This window comes from Antedon bifida, chromosome 1 (assembly GCF_963402885.1).
Source record: "Antedon bifida chromosome 1, ecAntBifi1.1, whole genome shotgun sequence".
In the NCBI taxonomy this organism is placed as follows: Eukaryota; Metazoa; Echinodermata; class Crinoidea; order Comatulida; family Antedonidae; genus Antedon; species Antedon bifida.
Window position 1 is genome coordinate 4735637 of NC_136226.1, and position 26140 is coordinate 4761776.

Here is a 26140-nt window from a genome sequence, read left to right on the forward strand (position 1 = left end):
AGCAGAAACAGGACAATTGTGTGGTAACCGGTTAAAAGCCAGCGGAAAATAACCGGTCCAAAACACCCATTCAAAATTGCATTTTGGGTAAATGATTTTTGTCAACGACCACCCACTGATTTAAACGGTTATTCTGGAGCAAAAATTGAATAGAAAATGCAGTCAATATAAAAATTACATTTTTAAAATAATCGGTTTATTAGGCGCTATGCAGCAAAAAATAATAACATTAATCATATTTAAGTCACATGTTGCTACTGTATCAACAACATGCTCATTTCGTCAAATACTTTAAATATTTCTTTGACAGTATGTGAAGAAATTTACACAATATTATTGTATTATTGTCCAAGTAATAGAAAACAATTAGACAGAGTAATGACATAAATACTGTCAATACAAAAATGTTTTTTTCATTATTAAGTGATATATGACAGTAGGAAAAACTATTTATACGATTTTCTAACAAATATCACTGGAAACTTCCTTTCCTTATAAACACTGTAACTATTATTTTTCAAAATATCGTTGTTTATATTCCAGCCATACAATATAACTATTCTTAAATACCCCATTCAAACTGTTTATGCATAGCAATTATTATCACACATTTCTTCAAATTAAATTTTACTACACATTGTCACTATTATTTTAGAAAATAAAAACATAACTAAACTTTGTTGGTATTTCAATAAACGTTAACAATTTATTTTATTAGGAAAATTGTTTTTCGAACTATGTAACCCTACCAAAGTGCAAGAGATCATTAAAAAACATGGAGTACTTTGGATAAAGTGAGCACATTAAGATTTAAGATTAAGTATCTATTTTAAGTCTACAAAGACGCCCGAAGAAATACAACTGTGAACCGGCCAAGATGAAAAACATTATTTATAGCCATCAAACCCAGACATGATCATTGTTATACTTCTTATAATGTAGAAAAGCGATTTGTGTAAAGGTCAAATGTCACTAGAACAGTGCTGTTTGTGAAGTCAAAATCTTATATAAACCTTTAAACTATAGTTGGGCTTTTCAGGGTTATTCAACTATTGTTGTGGAATCTCCTCTCCACAAATTCATCATCACTGCTGTGATACAATAGAATAACAAAAAAAACAATAGAACCAGTGAGCCAAAATTGAGTATTGTTAATATTCTTTTAAAATAAAAACATGTTTTTATTGTAAGGACACTTGAACAAATATACACAGAGTTAACATCATTATGCACGGCTCTAAAAATGACTCAAATATACAATACACAATAACACTTTTGGTTACAAAACACAGTAGTTTTTAAAAGTTAGAAATTCAACAAAAATCACACATTAATTGTTCTGAAGGAAACCATGATAAGAAGGGTTTCCAAGTTGGAAACATTTATTTTTTGGGAGACTTGGTGTAAAGCATGGTCTAACAATATATGGAGCTAAAACGATTTAATTACATGATAGAGGTAGCTAAGCATCATTTATAGTAACATTTTTTATAGTAAACATTTGGTATGAAAGGCGCATTCCATATGGTATGACAAACTTTTCAAGAAGTAGTCATTTATTCACTCTAGGCAAGTGTTTCACCAACGTTTCCAAATTGTTATTAACAGTAAGTTAAGTCCAACTCCACCCATATTTTGGCGACGCCCGATATTTTCAGGTGCTTGAAAGTTGATAGATGACTGATAATTAATGTTATTATTAATAGTATTGTATATTAATACCAAATTGTTTTTACTTCCGAAACCAAGAACACATGATTGATACTGTAGTCTGCCCTCTATGTAAAGACAAAGAGGGTCCAATAACAGTGGATTCTGAGCCATTAGCAGGGATGCCACAGCAATGCTAGTTAGAAGCTCAGGTTACATGCGCTTTGAGGTGATGGGTCATTTACGTAGTTAATAATACCATTTAGTAGTTGACTTCTATACTTGCTTAATTAAGTTTAGGTTTATTATTATTATTACAAATACGAATATCAACATCACAGAATTAAGCATAACACATCATTTATGGGAAATCTTTGGCAGTGTTTATTTCGATCAAATTTACAATGTTTGTAAAAAGTAAAAATCTGCAGAGTAAAAAAGTAAAAAAAGAAAATTATCAAGCTATTTAAAAAACTCCTGCGGTGAGGTAAAATTGGAGACCACCAATTGCATGTCATCTAAAAAATGCTCCAAGAAAACTTGTATACAGAACGGCTTTTGATGATCAGACTAGAATCAATTGAGATAAACAGTTTTTAAAATTGGTTCAAACTTAATATTCACAAGTCTTTAGTACTTACAGTAAAACACTACAGCTAACCAATATTCAGGACACACCTATTACTAAGTGGACACTGATGGATCGAAAAAGTGCCCAGATAAAGTTTTTTTATATATAACTTTAAATTAATCCAGATTATAGAACATTGGTTAGAAGAATTCTGTCTGATTAAATTTGACATTACAATGTCGGATTAATTTAATTCCTTAAGATTAGAATTTGGAAATTCATTAAAAAAGTAAACATGATGATAATCGTAACAGATCACACTAATTAAATACCATTCAGATTAAATTATAAAAGAACGCACGCATACATGGAAATGCGGCTACATTATATCAGTTATTAATTTTTGAATTACAGAAGTAGAATGACAATAATGAAATTATATATTTTCTTCTGTTTTAATTAAATTTTTTTTTCCCTTTTAAATGAAACTTTAATAACTAATAGCATGATATAAATGAATCGCTAAACAGAAAAATGATGCAAAATTATTATTCATAAGCTTAAAGAAAATGCAGTCGACTCTCCCAAGACAAGCAATTTTATGGTCAAAACAAATTCTAAATTAAAACTATATTGTGCTTTTTCTGGAGAACCAACGCAAAAAAAAAATCTTGTTAAGCGTCAGCCTTAAATAGATAGATACATTTCAGGGAATGTTGTGATTTTATCAATAAAATTTAAAAATTTTTTTTTTAAAACAGAAGCAGCTCAAAAATCAGGGGAGAAAGGCGATGCTTAATTAGACATTAATGGTTTCATTTCTTTTGTAGGAGATAAAATGATGGATACAATTTTAAAAAACAAAATTGACCATTGGAAAACTGCTTAATCGAATATTATATAAGTTATGAGGCAATTTATTGAGCTATCTTTTTCATCCTTTCGCTCTTATATAGAAAATGTTTTCTTTGCTTTGACCTGACAGGTCCTGGTGTGGATACAGCTAACACTGACCAATCATAATCAGCGTTTACATAAAGCTTTTACATGACTGGTATACTGTTACGTCACTCAGCAGTCAGTCTCCGTCTGAGTAAACAAATCTGAACAAACAGTTGCGACTTGATAAATTAGGTTAAACCTATCAGACACAATACTGATTAGGCCTATTACAAGTGTTTTCAACCTTTTTTAGGTTTCAGTGAATTTAGAAATGTTTTACTGATGGTGGCGCTTCTTTAGTTGTAGCGCTGTGCAGCTTATTTGATCGTGTCGGTTACAATGTTTAATGTTTCACTTACTTGACTGCGACATTCATTTTACTGCAGTGCTTGTTTTATTGATGGCTGCGTAGTTTTGGTTGTAGCAGTTTGGCACCGAAGTGCGACTTGAATAGATGCTTACTTCACTACGATGATTTTTTTTACTGTTTTTTTTGTTATACTTGACTGCAACATTCATTTTACTGCAGTGCTTGTTTTATAGATGGTGGCGTAGTCTTGGTTGTAGCACTTTGAATAGATGCTTACTACAATGCTTTTAAAGTTTTTTTTTACTGCTTTTTTTTTGTTGCTATACTTGATTGGGACATTTATTTTACTGCAGCTTGCTTGACTGCGATGCTTATTGAGCACTATGCTCATAACATCACTTGTTTGCGGCACCTATTTATTGATTTTTAACGCAATTAAACATTTTAATATTGTACAAATCATGAAATTAGTTTCAAATAGCCATAAAAAAACATAATTATTGCCTTTAAAGAAATAACCCTGCGATTGGCGACAATAAAACTTACTGACAACCATAAGGTGGGATTATACTTGATCGAGATCCAAAATAATTATATAGACTATCTAAACTCTGGCCTACAATAATAAGCAATCAATATAGCAGTTCCTAGGGCACAATTGCATAGTCAATCAAAAGAGACATCACAGTACGCAGCACATAAGTTCACAGAATGAAATCTCATAATTTAATGATGCCAAGTACTATACTTTTTTCCAATTCCAAAATTATCTAAACACTTAAAGGGTAACTCCGGGTTTTATATTTCTAATGCTTATAAAATTTCAACCTTTACATCAACATTGAACCTACTTTATTTTTCAACACTGCAGAACAAGTGTTAATAAATAAACCACTTTTTTTAAAAGTGGATGCTACCAGAAATGTTTATGTTATAAGATAAGAAATTCACAAAAAGTTACTCTCATCTATATAAATTTGAGGCATTTTTCTTAAGGGGAAAGTAATAGATCGAAGGAACAATCAATTTTACATAAATACTATTTCTATTACAAATAGTTACTGATTAATGACGTTAAATCAATGAAAATCAGTAAAAATGAGATACATTTTATATAAATAACACATTTTTAACCAGGAGCAATCTTTTATATTTACAACAAGGAAACAAATTCAGTGCAAGCTACAAATAATCGCACTTATATGATGTAGAATAGTATTTATACTTAAATTTGACCCCTAAACTTTTCAATTTTTATTTCCTCAATCACTATAAAAACTGTATAACCACAACTCTCTGTTATCCATACTTTTCAAAAACTTTTGTTTGAGTTGACGAAATGGATTTGACAAAAGCCGGTTTAGCTTGTCAAAAGAATAGGCGAAGTTGTTAAAACCAATCATTGTGTTAATACTCAAAAGAAACAAATGGATCTCCTATCATGCTTGAATGAACACAACTCCATAGGAACTATACAGGAGATTTGTTTTCTAAAAAGCAGGCAACACCCAATATACAGTACCATTCACTTTTCTTACCTATGAATTGCACACAATAAGTTTAGCAGCTGGTTCAGCTCTGACGTGTTTAATTGAAAATTCCCGCTTTTCACATACATTACCCGAAGAATACCTCTAAGAAAAACGGTTCGATCGCAAACAGGTGTTGCACAAAAAAAATACACATAAAACAACATTATATATGGGTTGCCACATGGTTGACATTTCGAAAAATTAATATATAAAAATAATTATAGGAGTAATGTAATACTACAGATGCTATAATACATTTTTATTTGTTGGACGACTTAAAAGCAGTTGGATTTTTGTTGACCAACTAACGGTAATTTATATAACAGATTTAACATTCATGATTTTGAAGTATTTGATTTACCGGTCCGATATTTATTTTTCGCAAAACAATTTATAACAGTGTAGAAAAAATATTTCCATATTTATCAATCTTGGCTAGTTGACAAAGTGACTCATACAGCCTACTTTACAAAGAAGAAATAAGTCACTCTATACCACATGGTGTTTACTAACTAGGTAAAGCCATTGAAGAAATTAATTATTTAACAGAAAAATGAAACAAAAAAAACATTTTTTAAAAAACATAATATAAGCTTAATATAAGTTATGGTTTAATAAACTTTCATTTTTTAATATTCAAAATTTAAACTGTTGCCTGTTCAATTAAACACTACAGGATGCAATTTTTGATTATCTAAAATTGATAATACTGTAGCACTACAATATTTATTATAACTTGCAGTAATTTAAACATGAAATTTTCAAATTGCATACTTTTTTTGTGATAAAATATTTTAATAAATTCAGTTCAGGATATACAGGTATAATCTATTGTTAAAACAATTTTTTAAATATTTTCTAGTTAAGAACATTTTTAATCAGGACTACACAAAAATATCTGATTGAAAAAATATGTACTAAAAGAAACTGAATTTAATTGGCTCTCTGCTAGAGCTAAGCCGATCAGAGACACCAGATCGGGTTTAATTGGAATAAGATGTTTGAGTAATTTTTATTGCTCGTGTTTAAACTTCATTTATGTCAAACTTCCTTTTACATGGATTTCTTGGTATATTTACAAAACTAATTAAGTCCACATTTTTTCTAGATTTTTTTTAAAGATACAAAACAGTAACTGTTCTTTAATGATTCAGAGTGATTCGTTCGTACTCAAAGGGCGTATAAAACCGCCATCCCTGGGGTGAACCATACAACCCCCTTGGGAGCGGCCTTTTGTGTAACACCAATATTTATAATTTGTTGTTTTTTGTATTGCCTGTTGAATTGTTTCCAGCTATTTCATATTTTCGTATCTGGCTAACCTTGTTCTTAAAACAACACTTATATCCTACTAGGCAGTCAGTAATAAGTAAACTCCAACCGAAAGGTCAGTGCTAAGGTGTTACACACTGCATTTATTGTATACACGACTTTTGTGGTTGAAAAACAGGTTTATCAACATTTGTTCCTTGCTACTACAGTAGAAGTAAACTGACCTCTGACCTTGGCCACCTACACAAAACCAGAGATAAAACTATATATTTTCTATTTACAGTATAATCAACTTTGAGAGAAACACAAGTTTAAATCCGAGGCCATCCTCATCACACTACCGAAAATATAAAAGATCCAAAAACTGTGAAATGAACTCAGGTTGAACCTAGAGTGATCTGATAGAGCATTTTTTTTAGACTATAACTATAAATATCGCATAACTTTTGCCTGAATCAATGTTTTTTTTAAAAATCCAATATCACCATTATTTAGCAAATCGAAGAAGTTTCTACTTTACGTGCCTATTTCAATCGGAGTTAACACAGAGGATGAATTAAGCTTGGTGTATATGTATCACACCACTAAACCCAATTAAACTTCCCTGGTGTGAGTGATAGTATGGTAAAAGTTACTTTCGTATAAAATGTTTAAAACACCCTTGAATTGTTATGCGCAATAAAATAATAGTATTGAAATGCTTACAAATGACAACATGACTGATCTCTAAAGTAATTGACATGATCAATCCCTGAAAAGGAGTTAATAAAGATAATGGTTTAATCTGAAGACCATCCCATTATTACCTCTAATTAACTCTGATCTATGTTACACAAAGTCCATTCATTAGCACATGTGTTTAAAATTGAGTAAAGCCTTGTTCGCACTGAAAACGGTAATTATTAAATAAAGGAACTTCACCAAAGGACATCGGTAAATTTGACCATTGTTCGCACTTGGATAACTTCACAGAGTTAGTTTTACCAAATTTTAAACATGACTGTGATATAAACAATATCAGAGTAAACAACCAATGTAAATGTGATCAGTTATAAACTCTCTATATCTCTCTGTTGTTAACATTGATATAATATCAGACCAAGTATGTTTGAATGCAAAACAAGTTAAACCGCAAACTTTATCTAACTTCAATAGAAAAAAAAGAGAGTGTAAACAAAGCAAATTAACTTTGGTGATTAAGTTATGTGAAATTTGTTTTCTTGATCGATACATTCTTTGAAAAATGAGTAAATAAAAAAAAAATCCAATATAACTCTGACGTACCCTGATATACAGTCAACTTTGGGATGGCCAAATATGTCTGGTTTTCCAGAAAGTCTGATAATTAGAATGTGCTTTTAATGGTATAGAGGAAATTGGGACCTTTTGGACTGCAAGAAAAGTCTGGTTTTGGGAGAGTTTTCAGGAGTCCGGTATTGGGAGAGTTGAATTTTAACCCTGGGAATTCATATAAAACTTGCGTAAAAAAATGAAACATATCGTACCATACATCTTGCCTTCATCGGACAGGATGATTTTCCGCCTTCCACATGGCGGATAAATTGCTAATGCTTCCTGGAAGCTTTGTTCAATCTCCGGACTCCATACTCCTTCCGCATCATTGCCGGGGTCCTCGTCGGAGAGGTTCCCACTCTGACTGCTCGGGTTCCAACTGTCTGTCATCTTGCTAACTCATACTCCTCTCAGTCTATGGAAAAGAAAACGAAAAAAAAAAAAAAGATATTGTTATACTTTTGCATTAGATTTACAGCTATGTAAAACTAGCATAGCCAGTTTCATCGACCTTTGTCCAGAGTAATAAGTTACATTAGAGGTAACATATCTTTTCATACCGGACTTTTTGTGATCTAGTACTAGTAGCAGCTAATTTCTTCTGTGATTGAGACTACAGTTTAATTTTTGTATTTAGTTATAAGTATTAAATATCTATCTTGACTTTTCATACTTGACTTTTTGTGATCTATCTGCGAGTTTATTTTTGCTGTGATTGAGAAATAATAGTATCAATAAATAATTTTTGTATTCAATTATAAGTATCAAATATCCATAAAATTTAGATACAATACAATAATTCAACATTTTTCATGACAATTACGGCATTCACTAAGATTGTCAATTAAAATTTTACTCAAAATTAAGTTGGAGTATTGTAAAATTTTATAAGACACCCAGTAAAATAGCAAGTCGCCCAACTTATATTCCCCAAAATGTGTTTTTTATTTCTTAATACATTTTGAAAAACAAAAGTCCTCCGTGACTGGATTTCGGACCTTTTGGACAACTAGTTTTTTTTATCTTGATTTTCAAGGAGTCTGTTAATGGGAGTAAAATCTTTATTGAAAAAGCAGCACGAAGATTAAAACCACAGAAAAATGATCAAATCCGCTTTTAACTGTACTGGGGCTTACGATTTTAATTCTATGTGATCTTATGATAACTGTATAGCATTGTTATAGCTAAAACACTACAGAGTTGTATGCACGATTCTCTGTGATCCCTGTGGAGTTCAAAGGTTATATAGAGGTTCATAACAGCTGACAGCTGACCTAATCAATCCTGCTAAAAATATCAAGTTAAATATGTAACCAATCTACAGACAAAAAGTGTTTTTTTCCTTAAATTACTCATTGAATTATGTCATACAATTCTAAGCTGAAAAAAATCTGGTATCCAATCAAAAGACCAAAGACTATGGTTTGGCGCAGTTTATCAATACCCCTTCGAAGTGGTCTTGGACAATTGGAGGGAGACGAGTTTTTTAACACCAGACAAATGTGTTTATTCAAAAGTGATGCATATTTATTTCAAAGTTTTCCGTCAAGAACAATCTTAAGTACAGCCTTTTCATTTAGAATCTTTACTTCATTTCTCAACTTTAATATTACTTTTCACAACTTATCGTTGTGTCACTATACTTACAACACCTCCTCATTTGATGTCTTTAAAATTCTATGCATTTTTTAATATACTAATTGGAATAAGGTTAATTTAGCTTTATTGCATAATCGTCTCTTCAAAATAAATGTGAAACTATTGTACATAATGTACTAACAAGTCGAGTATTTACTAACAAATAGGTCTGCTTTATAACAGATCATTAAGAACCTCATAGTACTGTTATGTATAATAAATACTGATAAAGATAATACATATGAATTCCCATAGGAGAGGTTATGCATGTAGTTGTGAATAGTCAATTCATGAGACAATATAAGACTGGAGTCTTTTCGTAACACGGGAATACACGAAGGGGCTGTTTTTAACATCTGTTTGCTTTACAATAACAAATACAATTAAAATTGACTAGAATATTACACATCTTAATGTGATTGCCGTGCAGTGAAAGTACACGCAAATGTTAAAAACTACCATAAAATACGATAAAAATTGTCAATAAACAAACACATTGTTGTCAGCATTGATGCTGATGTCACTGGACATGTTCATGTCACTAAGCCTGTTGACACTAAACATAATGAAAATAAACATGTTGATGAAATAAATATGTTGATACAAGATGAAAATAAACATGTTGATGATACCAAACATGTTAACACTAAACATGTTGATGAAAATAAGCATGTTGATGAAAATATACATGTTGATGCAACTAAACATGTTGACACAAAACATGTTGATGCTACTAAACATGTTGATGCTACTAAACATGTTGATGCTACTAAACATGTTGACGATACTAAACATGTTGACACTAAACATGTTGATGCTACTAAACATGTTGATGCTACTAAACATGTTGACGATACTAAACATGTTGATGATACTAAACATGTTGATGATTCTAAACATGTTGATGTCACTTAGTATTGACACTTGATCTGCATATTTCCTAACATTTATAGTAGTAAAATGTGTATACTGTAATTAATATACTTTGCTTGGGAAAAGAAAGAAATAATCAAAATTGGTAGTTTGCTCTCCATCTACTAAAATATATGATATACTTGGAATGAATGATTGTTTGGTATTTACTTATTAATAATAGGTTATATCTAGCCTTGACCAACAATACAGAAGATAACCCCATTCTATCCCATCAGAATTCATCAGCCTAAAAGCATAAATGAAAAGTACCATCTTTTTAATAATAAAAATCGATAAAAAGAATATGAAACTGTTATTAATATATCATCTGAACATACTTAGAATAATTGGCATACCATAAACTCCCAGAATTGTTAAACTTTTTAATTATTATAATTTAGTCTTTATTTTCAAACATTGTTGTTTAAGGATAAAATGGGGAAATACAGATTTGTCTGGAGAGGCTTCTCCATTTTGGTTTAACCTGGTACTCCAGTCCAGTGCTGTATAGTTTCCCTTTATCTTTTTTTTAAGATATAAAATGTAAAACAGAATAAAGTAGTTATTAAAACATTGTATTGTCAAATAAATGCATTTTAGGACTTTCCATGTTTTGAAAAAGTTTGTCTATAGACTTGGTAAGATTACCCTTTGGGCTATCTATCTACCCTTAGTCGGGCTATCTTAAAAATATTTTTTAAGCATCTTCTAATCTAGCCATTCTGGATAACAGTTTTTAATTTTTCTGGAAATGAATATTAATAATTTTTAAGGAATTATCCAAGAATTCTCCAGATCTATACGTTTTAATTCAATCAATCTATAAAAAGAAGTCCCAAAATATTTTACCAACTTTCAAGTTATCATCAGTGTGGAAAACTTCAACAGAAACTTATAATCGAAGTAAAGACAAACTAGATCGACAAAGACAAGTGTACATGCATTAAAAAATTATTTTCGGTATAATGGATATTTCCATAATTATTTAGGACAATCAAAATTGTCTCATTAGATGATGTCATTTCCATTTTACACAGCTGTCTCTTGAATAATTACTTTAAATAAATTATGAAGAATGTAGGGTGGATACATATTCACTGCATTATAAACTGATTTAATTCATTTTACTGATAAACAGTAATTGGCCTGTTTTAAAGATGAATGGAATTTACAATCTAAGGTTCTGTTCACACTGAAGAAGCTGACAAATCTGCATAGTCAGTGTAAGCATACGATGTGTCTTGAGTGGAAACTGGTGTAGCTTTTTTTTTTGTAAGACGTTGATTGTATCCAATTAGAATGTTTTTGATCACATGAAGACGATACGTCAAATAACAAAGCTTGCTCTGTGCCCAAACACCATTTCCCCCATAATTCAATTGGTGTGGACACAACCTTTACTTTAATTTTTATATAAATTTCATATATGCAGTATATTATAAACTGATTCGTGTAAATCACTCTTTTCCAATTTGATACTAAAAACTTATTGCAGAATCTCAATTTTAGATTTGACGGTATTGGTGATCAAATAATCTGGTTTTATACAGTAGTATTAGGTATACAGTACGCAGTAAAGTTTTACTACTCATATACCTTGCCAAGTAATGTATTTAAAAGCGGTGCCAAGGTGGTTTTTCACTTTCTTTCAACATTATGTCTACCATCAATATTTAATAGATGAACAAAAATAGTTGTTTAATATTAAATAGTCATAAAATAAAAGTTCATTAACTTTTATATGAGTTGTACGCAAAATGACTAAGCAATATTTGAAAAAAGAATACTTTTAAATGTATTCATGAAAATATAGAAAAACTACCCTTTGTTTATTCCATTCTAGGTTGTTTTTTTTTTTAAATCAAATTGTTTTTTTTATATTATTGTAGAACTGTTAATGTGAACTTTTATTTCTTTTTTTTAAACATTAAGTTATTATTATCTTACTTCTGTTGTATATTGTTTGTCCCAGTGTTATATTTACTTTATAATAATAATGATAGATGTATGCCTTTTGACTTCTTATTCTTATTATTACGTTATTGATTATTGTAGTTCAATAAGCAATGACATAACAGTAGCACCACTAAAGCTTTCCCCTTAAAAGGGATTCTGCTGTATTCATTCATACACTATATTTTACAAAGTAATCATTAACCAAGTCAATTTTTAACATCCATTAATTTTAAAATATGTACTTTTCGATTACAAATTACTTCTTGTTGAATAATGGCCGGAAAAGCTAATTAATAACTCAACACTTAATTAAGCCAATTACACTTCAAATGGAGTAGTAAAAATAGTTTATGTTTCAATTGTACAAATTAATTACTTCCGCACACATTAATAAATAAAATAATTACCCCAAAAATGAATAGAAAATTTAGCAATAAAGAACATACGTGTCAACTTTAGGTGAGAATAAAGAATACACATTTTTTTGGGCAAATGTTTTTATTATTAGTCCTAGTCATTTTCAACCCAATCAAATTTCAATCCTTAACTGTCTATTCCTAGTGGTGGCTTTTTACAGGGGTAGCTTTTTTCCGATTTCCTGCTAGTCATAGGCAGATCCAAGGGGTTGAGCTTGGAACACTGCTTTTGACAGGTAAAATGTGTTAGCGTTCCTCCGTTTGAAAAATTCTGGTAATTTTAACTTTAAACCACATAATTGTATCCTACAATTAATAGTTTAAAAAGTGCTTTTAGTAAAGCATGTATATACTACAAAAAGCATGAGGGGTGCAAGGTGGGCTTGCAAACCGCGAATATAAGAATATCACGCCACATACACGAAGCTAGGCATGATGGTAAATTAAAATAAACAGAATAATCTTTGTTTACTGTATAACAATACCTTCTGACATAACAAGTGACCCATTTTGTAAATCCTTTTGTATATACAATGAGTCATACTAGTTTTATAGCCTGGCATCCTTACAATGTACATTATGTGTTGCTTTGTACAGTACTGTGTAATGTAGATGGTCAGTTTGACAACTCAACAAGTTTGTCTAGGAAGCAATATATTATACAAATATTGTCATTTATCATTAAATACGGAAACAATGGTTAAATATTAAGGAAATCAATGTGAAGTGTAGCATTTACTAAATTAGATTATTTAAGGGTAACCAGAGGGGCAGATTCAGTTCTTAGAAACAAAGGGTTACAACTATAAGGTAAAAACACATGCCCATTGTGCCTTACCTGAATTCACTCATGCATCGAATATTTATCCAGAAGATTCAATAAAACATAATATTTTGTTTGACTTCTTTAAATATCATTAATTAATTAATCAATGTTCAATTAATCCTCCAATATAAGCCTACCAAAACCTGTTAAGCCCACCTTCTTCAGTACAAGAAAACTATTTAGTTTCAACTTAATTAAGTTTTTAACAGTTTTTAATTAGAATCAATTTTAGTGTTTGCTTGGTATGGTAAGACCATAGAAAAGCGATCTTTAGTTGGAGGTCCTATTGTTTGATTTCATACCTATTTAGAATACATATTTTATTATGATACTCCAATATGGTCTAAATTGACCTCAAAAGTTTACTAGGTCAAATGGTCAATATAGTTATTTTATATTGGTCAGTTAAGTGGTCAGTGAAAACCTTTATAAATTATTGCAGGGTAAATTTTGTATGAATTTGATGAAATACCAATTGGTAAGAAAGGAAAAATAACTACATTTTTAAAATTGTTAATTATTAGTTATCCGCTTGGTATACCAAGCGGATAACTCCTTGTAATTGTATGAGATCAATATTTTTTTTCTGTATTATTCTTCTTTCCTTCCTTCCTTTTTGTGAGTCGTGTTCCTCTAAAATGTGTAAACATAACATTTCATAACTTTGACAACATATGGGCATTTACGTGAAGTTGTGCACCTCCTATTTTTGAATGACGTCATAGTTGCGCAACGTGACTTATGCGCAATTTTATGAATTTCAATGATTGATCATAGATTAAAAACCAAAAGTCATTTAGTATTGACACTTTGACAAAATTTAAGTCATATCAGGGGCAAACTTTCTACGGATTAAAAATGGCATGTTTGACAAGAAGTTACGCGCGCACGCGCATTTAAAATTTCAAAATGCGCAAAATTAATTTCTAATCAACTTTTTACGCGTTTCTTGTCATTTTGAGCATGTCAAAAATTCCCACGGGCGCGCAATTTTTTATGCGCGCGGTGCGCACATAGCGTTAAAAACATATTTTTTTCTCTTGAATTATATTTTTCAAGCCTTTCCCAGTGATTTTGAAAACAATTTAGACCTTTTCCAGTTTAAATAACGCCATACGAACACGTTGAATTAGACAATTCGTGCGCGTTTTTTATGAAAAAGCTTAAAAAATCGTCAAAATTATGTCTTTTTTTAAACAGTCATAGTTTCTAAAGTAAACCGTTAACCGTTTATTTTTATTACAAAATCTAGAAGTTGATGAGTTGTAGATATCGGATTATGCATCAATAAGGCTAAAAAAACATTGTGACGTCATCGTATGGCCACACGAATGTAAAATATAGGATTTTTGTCTCTTTCGTTATTGCTCATCACATTCAATGGAGCGCATCGCGCTTATCTGTATTCCTTTTTCTCCTACATTTATATATTGTGTAGGTCAATCAACTTTCTTTAGCATGAGATAAAAATATTTTAATTTTTATGACGTCATCATGCCTAAAAATTTTAATTACGTGGGTCATTAATTTCATCTTTACAGTAAATTTTAATCTGTAATAGCCCGTAAGAATAAAAAGTGATAATCACGATTAAAACGTTTTCTGGAAGCTATTGGATTGTAGATACGAAATCATGTGAACTTTTCGCCAATCGGATGTTGTGACATCATCATATGGCCAGTTGAATAAAAAAAGTCGTATTTTCATATTTTGCGTAATAGTTTATCACATTTAAAAGGGTGCGCATCTATATTTTACGTATTCAAATTTCTTCTACACGTTAATATGTTGTTCCTGTGATAATTTTCTTCTGAAATTGCTATCTAAGTGTTTCATTTTGATACCGTCGCCATGTTAAAAATTGGAATAAATGGCGGGTCTCGTAATTTCACCTATTCTACACTGTATGTAATATGTATACAGCTTATACTGTTTGCATGTATATACTATATGACACAAAATTCAGCACTAACAGCATGTCATATTCTTCAGTTCTTGTCATAATGCCATAATCTTTATCTGTGTGCAATATTCCAACGTATGACGTGCACGTGGCGTTTGTCGTGGTGCGGATAACTAACTCGTCAAAGTGACGAGTTTCATGTCTAGTTATAAGATTATTTCTAATTAGCTTCTTGTTCAATTTAATATGCATTTCTCACTTTCAGTTCGCTGTCATCTTTGAACTATTGCGATAAATTACTAAAAATATGAGGTTTTGTTTACATGAAGAGCATGTATCAGAGCACACTACCTTGCCAACCAATAGCATTAAACCATGCAAAATGCTGCTATTTAGACCGTCTTATCTGGTTTTAATTGAGTTTACCTGAACAATGAAAACTCTGTTACCAATGAAAAATAAACCAATAAAGGATCTTTTATTATTTGTGTATGAAGTTAATGGCAAGTACAGAGTGAAAAAGAAAATGTTTTTCAGATAGAATACAGTTTTACTGTCACAAAGCTAAAGCTCCGTCTACACTCTCAAACTTTATGTGACAAAAACATGTGCCCAGATATAGACACATCATATCGCTACCATATTTGGACATATCGCTACCATATTTGGACATATCGCTACCATATTTGGGCATATGACTACCATATTTGGGCACATCACACTTTTTTTGTCAAACTAGTTTGATAGTGTAGACGGAGCTTTAGGTGGGATTTTGTTCATTTCAATAATCATGGCTTTAGTTAGGATTTGTACCTAGGTCCCTGGAATTATTAGGCAAAACACCAAGCTACAATGCCACTACAGATAAACATTAATAAGCAAAATTAAAATATATTTCTGTTGTATTTGAAATGAAATTTAATTATGTTATTATATCCAAATTACTTACAATTAAAACAAACTGTGTTGCTGTATGTTTTATGAAAATGCATTTTGGTAAAAATTTAACAAAACTGACTTGTCATTCTGAATAATGTAATGTTTCAAAATGTATGACACAAGTTTTCAAACGGATAACATCAAGTTACAACAAAAACGTCAGAAAATTGATATATAAAAAACAGTGCTAATTTCACCAGGGAGGGGTCAGAAATGCGTCTTATTAACAGGGGGACGATCTCTTCCCCTGCCTGTAAGTTGAGAAGCGTTTTGTGATTCGGCTTGGGTCAGTAAATTGACAGGGACGTTGGGGGCACATCCCGTTCTGTCCCGGAGGATCGTATTTTGTTAAATCTAAATGTCATTTGTAAAATTAAATTGACACCGACGAAATTCTGAACATGTTTTTCATCGGCCACACTCTGATAACATTCTTTGCGGGAGGGGGGAAAAGGTAAATCTATGACATAAACAATTGCGATGAACCGGCACACAGTTGTAGGTCACCGGCAAATTGGACGACTTCCTGTAGAGGGGGATTTTTCGTTGAAGCGATTTTGATACATATTTCTAATGGGAACGTCCAGTGTTGGCAAAGTCAAATTCAATAAAGTCGCAAAATGTGTATAAACTCCCAATAGTACGCGGATCCGTCTTATTTTTTTCTTAATCGACCATTTGTGATTTCATTTTCAAATAGAAAGTAGAGGTATTTTATAAATGAATTTAAATCCTGGGTAAGAAAATCAGTAGATACTTTTTGTGAACTCTATAATCTATTTGACATGTTCTGTCACCAATTGTTAAACTACAATATCAAACATTTTCTAATGAATTCTTTGTAGGAATCTTTCAAAACATTGCATACTACATTTTTAAATGTTATAGCTTGTAAAACAATTAAGGCTTTGGTGGTTGTAGGTGTATGCAGTAGGCGTACCAGTGGCATAACGCAGAGGCATGGTTTTGGAACATTACATGGCCCTCTAATGGTGGAGGCCACAGCCGTTTTTAGCTTTTTTGACATATTTAAAGGCCTTTTCATACCTCCAGGCCCTGCTCAGGGGCCCTGGGCTTATGAGCACTCATAGACAACATTAGCACACCAGAATGCAATTGATAATTAATAAGGAAACAATAATGAAAACTTTAAAAACAACTGGTCTTCAGCAACTATAAAACCATCATACCGAGAGAATTAATTAGTTATCCGCTTGGTATACCAAGCGGATAACTCCTTGTAATTGTATGAGATCAATATTTTTTTTCTGTATTATTCTTCTTTCCTTCCTTTTTGTGAGTCGTGTTCCTCTAAAATGTGTAAACATAACATTTCATAACTTTGACAACATATGGGCATTTACGTGAAGTTGTGCACCTCCTATTTTTGAATGACGTCATAGTTGCGCAACGTGACTTATGCGCAATTTTATGAATTTCAATGATTGATCATAGATTAAAAACCAAAAGTCATTTAGTATTGACACTTTGACAAAATTTAAGTCATATCAGGGGCAAACTTTCTACGGATTAAAAATGGCATGTTTGACAAGAAGTTACGCGCGCACGCGCATTTAAAATTTCAAAATGCGCAAAATTAATTTCTAATCAACTTTTTACGCGTTTCTTGTCATTTTGAGCATGTCAAAAATTCCCACGGGCGCGCAATTTTTTAAGCGCGCGGTGCGCACATAGCGTTAAAAACATATTTTTTTCTCTTGAATTATATTTTTCAAGCCTTTCCCAGTGATTTTGAAAACAATTTAGACCTTTTCCAGTTTAAATAACGCCATACGAACACGTTGAATTAGACAATTCGTGCGCGTTTTTTATGAAAAAGCTTAAAAAATCGTCAAAATTATGTCTTTTTTTAAACAGTCATAGTTTCTAAAGTAAACCGTTAACCGTTTATTTTTATTACAAAATCTAGAAGTTGATGAGTTGTAGATATCGGATCATGCATCAATAAGGCTAAAAAAACATTGTGACGTCATCGTATGGCCACACGAATGTAAAATATAGGATTTTTGTCTCTTTCGTTATTGCTCATCACATTCAATGGAGCGCATCGCGCTTATCTGTATTCCTTTTTCTCCTACATTTATATATTGTGTAGGTCAATCAACTTTCTTTAGCATGAGATAAAAATATTTTAATTTTTATGACGTCATCATGCCTAAAAATTTTAATTACGTGGGTCATTAATTTCATCTTTACAGTAAATTTTAATCTGTAATAGCTCGTAAGAATAAAATGTGATAATCACGATTAAAACGTTTTCTGGAAGCTATTGGATTGTAGATACGAATTCATGTAAACATTTTGTCAATCGGATGTTGTGACGTCATCATATGGCCAGTTGAATAAAAAAAGTCGTATTTTCATATTTTGCGTAATAGTTCATCACATTTAAAAAGGTGCGCATCTATATTTTACGTATTCAAATTTCTTCTACACGTTAATATGTTGTTCCTGAGATAATTTCCTTCTGAAATTGCTATCTAAGTGTTTCATTTTGATACCGTCGCCATGTTAAAAATTGGAATAAATGGCGGGTCCCGTAATTTCACCTATTCTACACTGTATGTAATATGTATACAGCTTATACTGTTTGCATGTATATACTATATGACACAAAATTCAGCACTAACAGCATGTCATATTCTTCAGTTCTTGTCATAATGCCATAATCTTTATCTGTGTGCAATATTCCAACGTATGACGTGCACGTGGCGTTTGTCGTGGTGCGGATAACTAACTCGTCAAAGTGACGAGTTTCATGTCTAGTTATTATTTGAAACTTATCAGAGCAGTAAATCTCCCAGATTGAACCAAGTAAAATGGCAATTTATAACCATAATATATTCTTTCAGCAGAAGACGGTCAATATAAGTTGACCGAAACATTAAGATTTTTTCAGTTCTTTTTATTCTTCTAATGTGCAACATTTGTTCAATACATTATGCGTTAGTTATAATAGTTTCTATACCGTCATTTTCCATAACAAATCAATGCATGTACGTAAAGTCAATTGAAGTTAAATTGCACTGGGAGTTTGCTAGCCTAGAGTGGTTTTAGTACAGCGACCGGACTTGCACTAAATCGTTCTCTGCAAATGTGTTCTTCACATTATGTTAAAAATGTTCTGTAAACTAATATTTAATGCGTCTATTCATTTTTCACGAACAAAGCATGAACAATGTGTCCCAAATGTTTTCCCCAAAGACAATAGCTTTATTACCCATGAGCTAAAGTGTAAACAATACCAAAGCTTTCTTGCAAAATACAAATGGGCGCAGATTTAAATAACGGACAGTAAATAAATCACTGAATTAAAATCACAAAATGGTCAATTAAATCAGTTTAAATTCTTCAGAAATTAAATACAATTTGTATATTTGTTGATAGAAATCCTACTTAATTTTATTTCATAACAATTATTAATTCTTTTTAGTAATCATTATTTAAGATTTCTATGGAACCAAATAACTCATAACTTAAAAAAAGAAATAAGCTTAAATAAAACAGAAACTTGTACTGATATGCACTGTACATTCAAACAAAATGTGAAATCTTTTAAATTAAACTTTCACCAACCTATTATATAGCATCTTTCATGATGATGTGATTAAGTAGTGATATATGTATGTACGAGTAATAAAACGTTATTGTAAACAAAAATGGAAGTATTATTATCATTTTGGCAATAAAATTTACATCGAAACGGGAGGTCAATGAATCGGATACTAAATGTACTACATTTTGTCCAGTTTCTCAGTAAAATTCTGGATAGCTATCAAATTTTTTGAGTGAAGAGTGAAATATACAACTGTATAATAGTTACAAATTCCTTATTTGGAATTTTGGAAACTGAAATTTCTGTAAAAAATGCAAAATTTGTATACAACTTTTTTTTTAATTATTCATATTTGAATTTAAAAGATATCAGCATAAATGCAGATTTCGAAGTTCTAAAAGAAAATTAAAAAAGCAAAACATTTTAACAAAGACAAGCAATAAAAAAAATGTTATTGTATATCAAATTTTACATAAACAAAAACAGCATCATAAAGGTATAAATACCATTAACATCATTGCATCGAGGAGGTTCGGGACTGAAATTTAAGATTAACTTGTAAACATATCACTGTAAACAACCGGCTACTAGTGCAGTACTACTATACTGTACTTGTGAATGTAGGTATGAAAACTAAGGAAAAGTTCATTGTATGCGGTGACGAACAACATAAACATCAATTACTATAGATTGAAAGAATGTATTACTGTGTATAAGGGTCAATATATGTATAAAATGAGAAATTTATAGAATATGTATGGTATGGAATAGAGGAATGCATACAGAAGTCAACTAAAACCAGGTCACAGTGCATACAATAATAGGATACAAGCTACTGTACTATTATTATTATTATATACAAACTAATGAAATACAGGAATGTATAGGAAATATGTGTGATATGATGGAATGTACAGACATCAATTCACGGAATTAATCACTTACTATTTACTATAGATACTGTACTATTGCAACTATTTAATGTATTGAATTTAGGAATAGGATATGAAATGCGCATAGAATAAAGTAACATTTAAGGTATGGGATAGGCTTGAATGAAATATGTTTTAGTGCAAAATGTATTCATTGGTATAAAGTTTAGGAATTCACTACAAAAAATGGAATAAGCTCGCATGGAATAAGGATATTCACAGTATCAAAGGTATGGAATTTAAGCATTCACTACAGTACTACCAAGGAATGAAATCAATTTGTATGGAATAAAGGAATGTATGAATTTTAAGAACTAAGAACAAATGGTATAGGCTTATGGAATCATATGGCTTCATTTTTGGAATATGGTACTTGGACTATAGCACAATAAGAAAAGAAATGTCTTTGTTGTGATAATAAAAGAACAACAAAATGCATTGTTGTTATATAGTTAATTTACAGTCATGAATAAAATGAAAAATATGGAATTGTATGGATACAATGTATTTCCTGTACAAACTTTATGCATGAAAAGATGTTTTGTTCATAATATAATACTCTATTATATGAACTAAGGCTAAGTATCATTTACTGAGAACTTTGGTTAACTAATATTTACTGTAGATGGGATTGTAGAATCTATGGAATAAGGAATGCAAGATTGGAATATGTACTGTATAATGTAGGAACAAGAAATGTATGTAATGGGAATACAAAGGAATGATAGACATGCCAAGAAGGAAACAATGTAGGAAATAATATAAAATGAAGGAAATCATGGAATGAGGATATGTAGGAATTAAAGAAATTAGGAATGTATGAATTACAGATACAAAATGTGTGAAATTAGAATAATAAGGAATGGCAAAGATAAAGGAATGTCAACAATGAGGAAATGTAGGAATTCATGGAATGGAAGAAATAGTACCAAATGTATGGAATGGGAATACGAAGGAATGAGGATGTGAGATGAATGAATGAGGATGTGAGATGGAGGAAATAAAGGAATGTTAAGAATGAGAAATGATAAATGAATAGTTAAAAAGGAAAAATAATAGTGTACAAAATGATAGGAATGTGGAAATGCTGGAATCCATGGAATGAGACACCAACTGTGTATAGGAAATAAACAAAGGTACCTGGATTTATTCCGCTGGAGTATGAATGGGAAAAAAAGAAAAAATGATATAATAAAATAAATGGAATAAACTATTAAAGAATTCAAAGAATGTTCACCAATAAATAGAATGATAAATGTTCTTAATAAATTATACGGATTAAATGAAAACAAACGACATTAAACACGTACATTTTAATGGCTATCCTAAATCAAGCGTTGAATCCGAGGATTGATTTTTTAAGCTAAAGAGCGTACTGCAATATAAAATGTTATGCCATTTTCGCCAAGATTCCATTTCATTTTTAAGTCGCACACTGTTGGAACCATAAATTAATATTTTCATAGTACAATAATTTCCAAGTTTTCATAAATCTATTTCTATAATAAAATATAATCCAAGTAATATATTTCTGTAATAGTTTGCACAATGTGTTGAAAGGTTTATCCAGTCTGTAAATCACAGATGGATGGAATACTATAGGACAACAATATTACTGTAGTTAAAATGATGGATTATTAGTGTTGGTTTTAGGCTTAAGCAGCCCACCAAAACGGTGCCGAAATGCGTTGGACATGTGCGTGCAGAACACAAAATATATTAATTTAGTACTTTTTATTATAACGAAAGGTAGACTTTCTCATACAATGATTTTATAAGAACAAGTTATCGCATTTAATAATACATTACACAATGTGCTCTATGACAGTGGTGTGTTACCGAGTAGGGGACGGACTTCAAACTGCTGTATTTGATTGGTCGATGTATATGCAACCATATTGTGTGGTCTCTGCCCACGATGACTTGCTTTTCGCGCTCGATACGTATAGTACAGTTGACTCTAATTAATAATAATAACCATTTTTTCTTCTTTTTTAAAAACTTTACCATACTACAGTAGTACTGCACATGACATGGTACCCTTTCTTGAATACAAACTAATGATTTTTTTGAAGAATGTTTTTCTTTTGTCCTTGATATAGTAAAATCAGGACCATAAAATCTGAAATTTGTGACAGATGTTTAAAGAAAGCTCTATCAGGATTTTCAAGGCAAAGCAAAAGAAGTGGGCAAGAATTTGAAAGCTCGACTGGCCTTCAAATAATACAAAATGATCTCAAAATCTGTTGTATCACTGAACAAGGATTGATTTAGTTGAAAGACTATTGATGTTCTCCTATTATATAATAAATCAATTTCACCTGGCATTTTGAGGAAGATAACAGAGTTATCTACTCACTACCAGTTCATATATAAAAACAGATAACCTTACTGTATTCAGACAGTTCAATGAAATTTTTAATAGAAATCTATTCATGTGCTAGATATGCTAGTGCTATTGTTATCCTTATGTACAAAATGTAAGTGTATTGTGTTATCAAACAAAGCAATGTTTATAGTGCTGTGAAACCATGCAGGCCTTTTTAGAAATTTATTCAAATCTACAATCAATGATATTTTCATGGGGCATTCGATCGTATTTGGTCCCCAAGTTGAAAAACCTAATTTACTGATTTTGATAAAAAAGATAGCTTGAAAACTTGAAACCAACTATGCTGTCTAGAATCATCCACACACACATACAGTAACCAACAAGCTTAGATTATAAAAATATAAGATCGATAACACTGCCTTAGAGGGGAATTCTATCATTTTTATTTCTTTTCGATTATGTACTCCCTTCAGAAGGGAAAAGGCCTGCGTCGGTTTATCCGGGTAAACCACACGAAAGAGACGATGCAAATTTGATAACTGAATACAAACTGATACCCCACCAGTCTCGTCAACTTTTTGTAAGCAACCAAAAGTTGACATTAAGCCTAACCTGCAACCAGCAAGATGAACATGGCCTAAATGAAGGCATCCTCGCACACATGCCTAATGGTTAGGCTGGTATCTGGCATTCCTGCATGACATACATTTTTGCGTAATATTTTCAATTTTTCATTTGAAATTATCACTTATTATTAAAGGCTAATAACGGTTAGCTTCGAAATAGATCTTCTAAAAACAACGCAATCCAATCATGTGCTAAAATAATTATAAACTTCGATGAGATTGTTAAAATATTTATCAATACTAATCTTCGGTCTTTTTTCATTAACGGGCAAATGTAACTCTGCTTGACAATTATCTACTACCTGACTCCAGTAAAGTGCTTTGGGATGAATCTCAAATAATTACAATACTGTAACACACATGTTAAAATCATTATAGGTCTAATGGGATGGTTAAAATATTTATAAAAATACTGCTGTGTGATGATATTATAATGTTTGTACATTAAAAACAAGTTGGTTGTGGAAGGCTAGACTGAAATTATATTCATGTTAATGTGATATATTTTCCTTACTTTTCTATATTTTATTATATTTTTTAATAAACCTATGAACATTTTTAATGAATTTATAAGTACATTTATGAATAAAATTCTACCTCATTCTATCTTGAATGACAATAAAAATTTAAATTTAAACTTTATACAAAATGTGGATTAATTTAATTATTTATAGAATGTTTTCCTAAACAGTAGAATCCATATTAAGGAGACACCTCCAGGACCCAAAGTGTCCCCTTAACATAGGGTTGGCTTTAGTGTTAAAACATATATTGATCCTGTTTGTTTTACTTAATAGGGATGTCTACTCAATAGGGGAGGTCCAAAAAAACACTAAACACCACAAACATCCAGACATAGAAATTGTCTATAATTATATATATACAATAATTTTGTTTAGTCATATTAACTGCACAAAACTATGTATCGATATGGCAGATCATTTTTGCACCAATATTTCTTGATTTATACAAAATTGTTGTAATCATTTTGAATTATCATATCTAAAAGACATCAATGTAGCAAATAATGTCGTTCACAGATAAATATTTAGAATGAACTAAAATTATTTTTTTATTTAAAATTAAAAAGTATGCAGATTATTAATCATTTGTTTTTGGCCAAAATCCTCTGAATGTATTATATATATTAAAATATTAGTAAGCAAGCCTAGGCCCAGAAGCTAGGCCTAAGCATCTACTTACTAACACACTGTTGCTAAGCATCCTACTCAATCTACTCGCTGTGTTCTCAACACAAAATTCCAATCAGACGTAGACTGAATTGATGACAATCAACATAAGAAAGGCTTAGAGTGGTAGACGACCTAATAAGGCAGAAGTGATATTTGAGAGGCTTGGGCCTGTTTGAGGTCCACCATTAATAAACCTAGGCCTATCGAATCGCAGTTCGTTAAAAACACCAAGATAAACGAATCCAGCCAAGCATCGTATACGCAATTGAGCGCCAATCAAAATACACCGCCGTGCGATCGTGACAATACAAGGGTTTCGTAAGCCTACATATTCGTGTCCAAAAAACTCGCCTCCCGCCCAAACCATCCGGTATCAATAATCTAAAGAAAGAACAAAATCAAATATTTTTCCCAAACGGAATGGCTTCGATGGTATTTCTGAGAACCTGTTATCACTGGTAGAACTATTTAAAAAATGAATTTGTAGCTGCCTCCAAAAATAATTCTAATCAACTCCGGAAGTGGGGAGTTGAAAAATGACAAGTATGTCAGAGATGCGAGATTCCAAGAGAAGTTTCGACTACAAAAAACTGTTTAAAAATGTTTGCAAAATATAACCTAAAATATCATACTCACCAAATAATAGTATGAAAAACCAAGGCACTAAATGGTAATCAAAAAATCAAAAATCTACTTCAGAAATCAGCTTTTTAACAAAGATTTTTGGCGTTCCAAACGTCTTTCGTAAACTATGTGAGGAATTAAACGTGGAATGCAAACTGTGAAAAGCTCGCAAGCACCACCAAGGCTCCACAGGGGGTGGGACCAGACTACGTGACAAGGTAACGAGAATTACAATCTGATCAGAATCAAACCGGTCATTCGCCAGCACCATTGATTGGTGCAAATATAAGAAATTAATAATTTGAAGAAAATACATTTTTTTGTGAACGAAATATGTGAGAGTAATTACATAAATATATGGCCTAGCTAATCTAGCGCCAACTGACGTAATGTTAACGGCTGAACGAAGGTCGCTATAGAAAGCATGCAACAAATTTGTTTTAAGCTATCATACGCAAACAATTCGAAACATTTCGACAATTTTTTTTACATCGCAAAAAGAATTCCGTTTCCTATACAATATTATGCAATTTGTTATTTATAGACCATTTTAAAAAATAATAAAACTCATAATAAATGTGTGGTATTATTAAGTAAAACAATTAAAAAAATAAATATTATAAAATCACCTTTATTATTATAATAATATAATCAATTATTTGATTAATTAAATTAATTATTGATGTGTAATAA

The 26140-nt window shown here is 31.1% G+C and overlaps 1 protein-coding gene across 2 annotated transcripts in view; it reads right to left on the reverse strand.

Moving 5' to 3' along the window:
- LOC144838679 (transcriptional enhancer factor TEF-1-like) overlaps positions 1 to 25634 on the reverse strand; it is a 46568-nt gene extending 20934 nt beyond the window's left edge. The window contains exons 1-2 of one of the 2 annotated variants that reach the window (XM_078694128.1): positions 25460 to 25634; positions 7783 to 7985 (exon numbers count right to left, since the gene is read on the reverse strand). In XM_078694128.1, the coding sequence (XP_078550254.1) occupies positions 7783 to 7960 (178 nt within the window). In that variant the 5' untranslated portion in view covers positions 7961 to 7985; positions 25460 to 25634. The remainder of the gene's footprint in view (positions 1 to 7782; positions 7986 to 25459) is intronic. The other variant, XM_078694119.1, reaches the window with a different exon arrangement.
- Between the last annotated feature and the right edge of the window lie 506 nt (positions 25635 to 26140).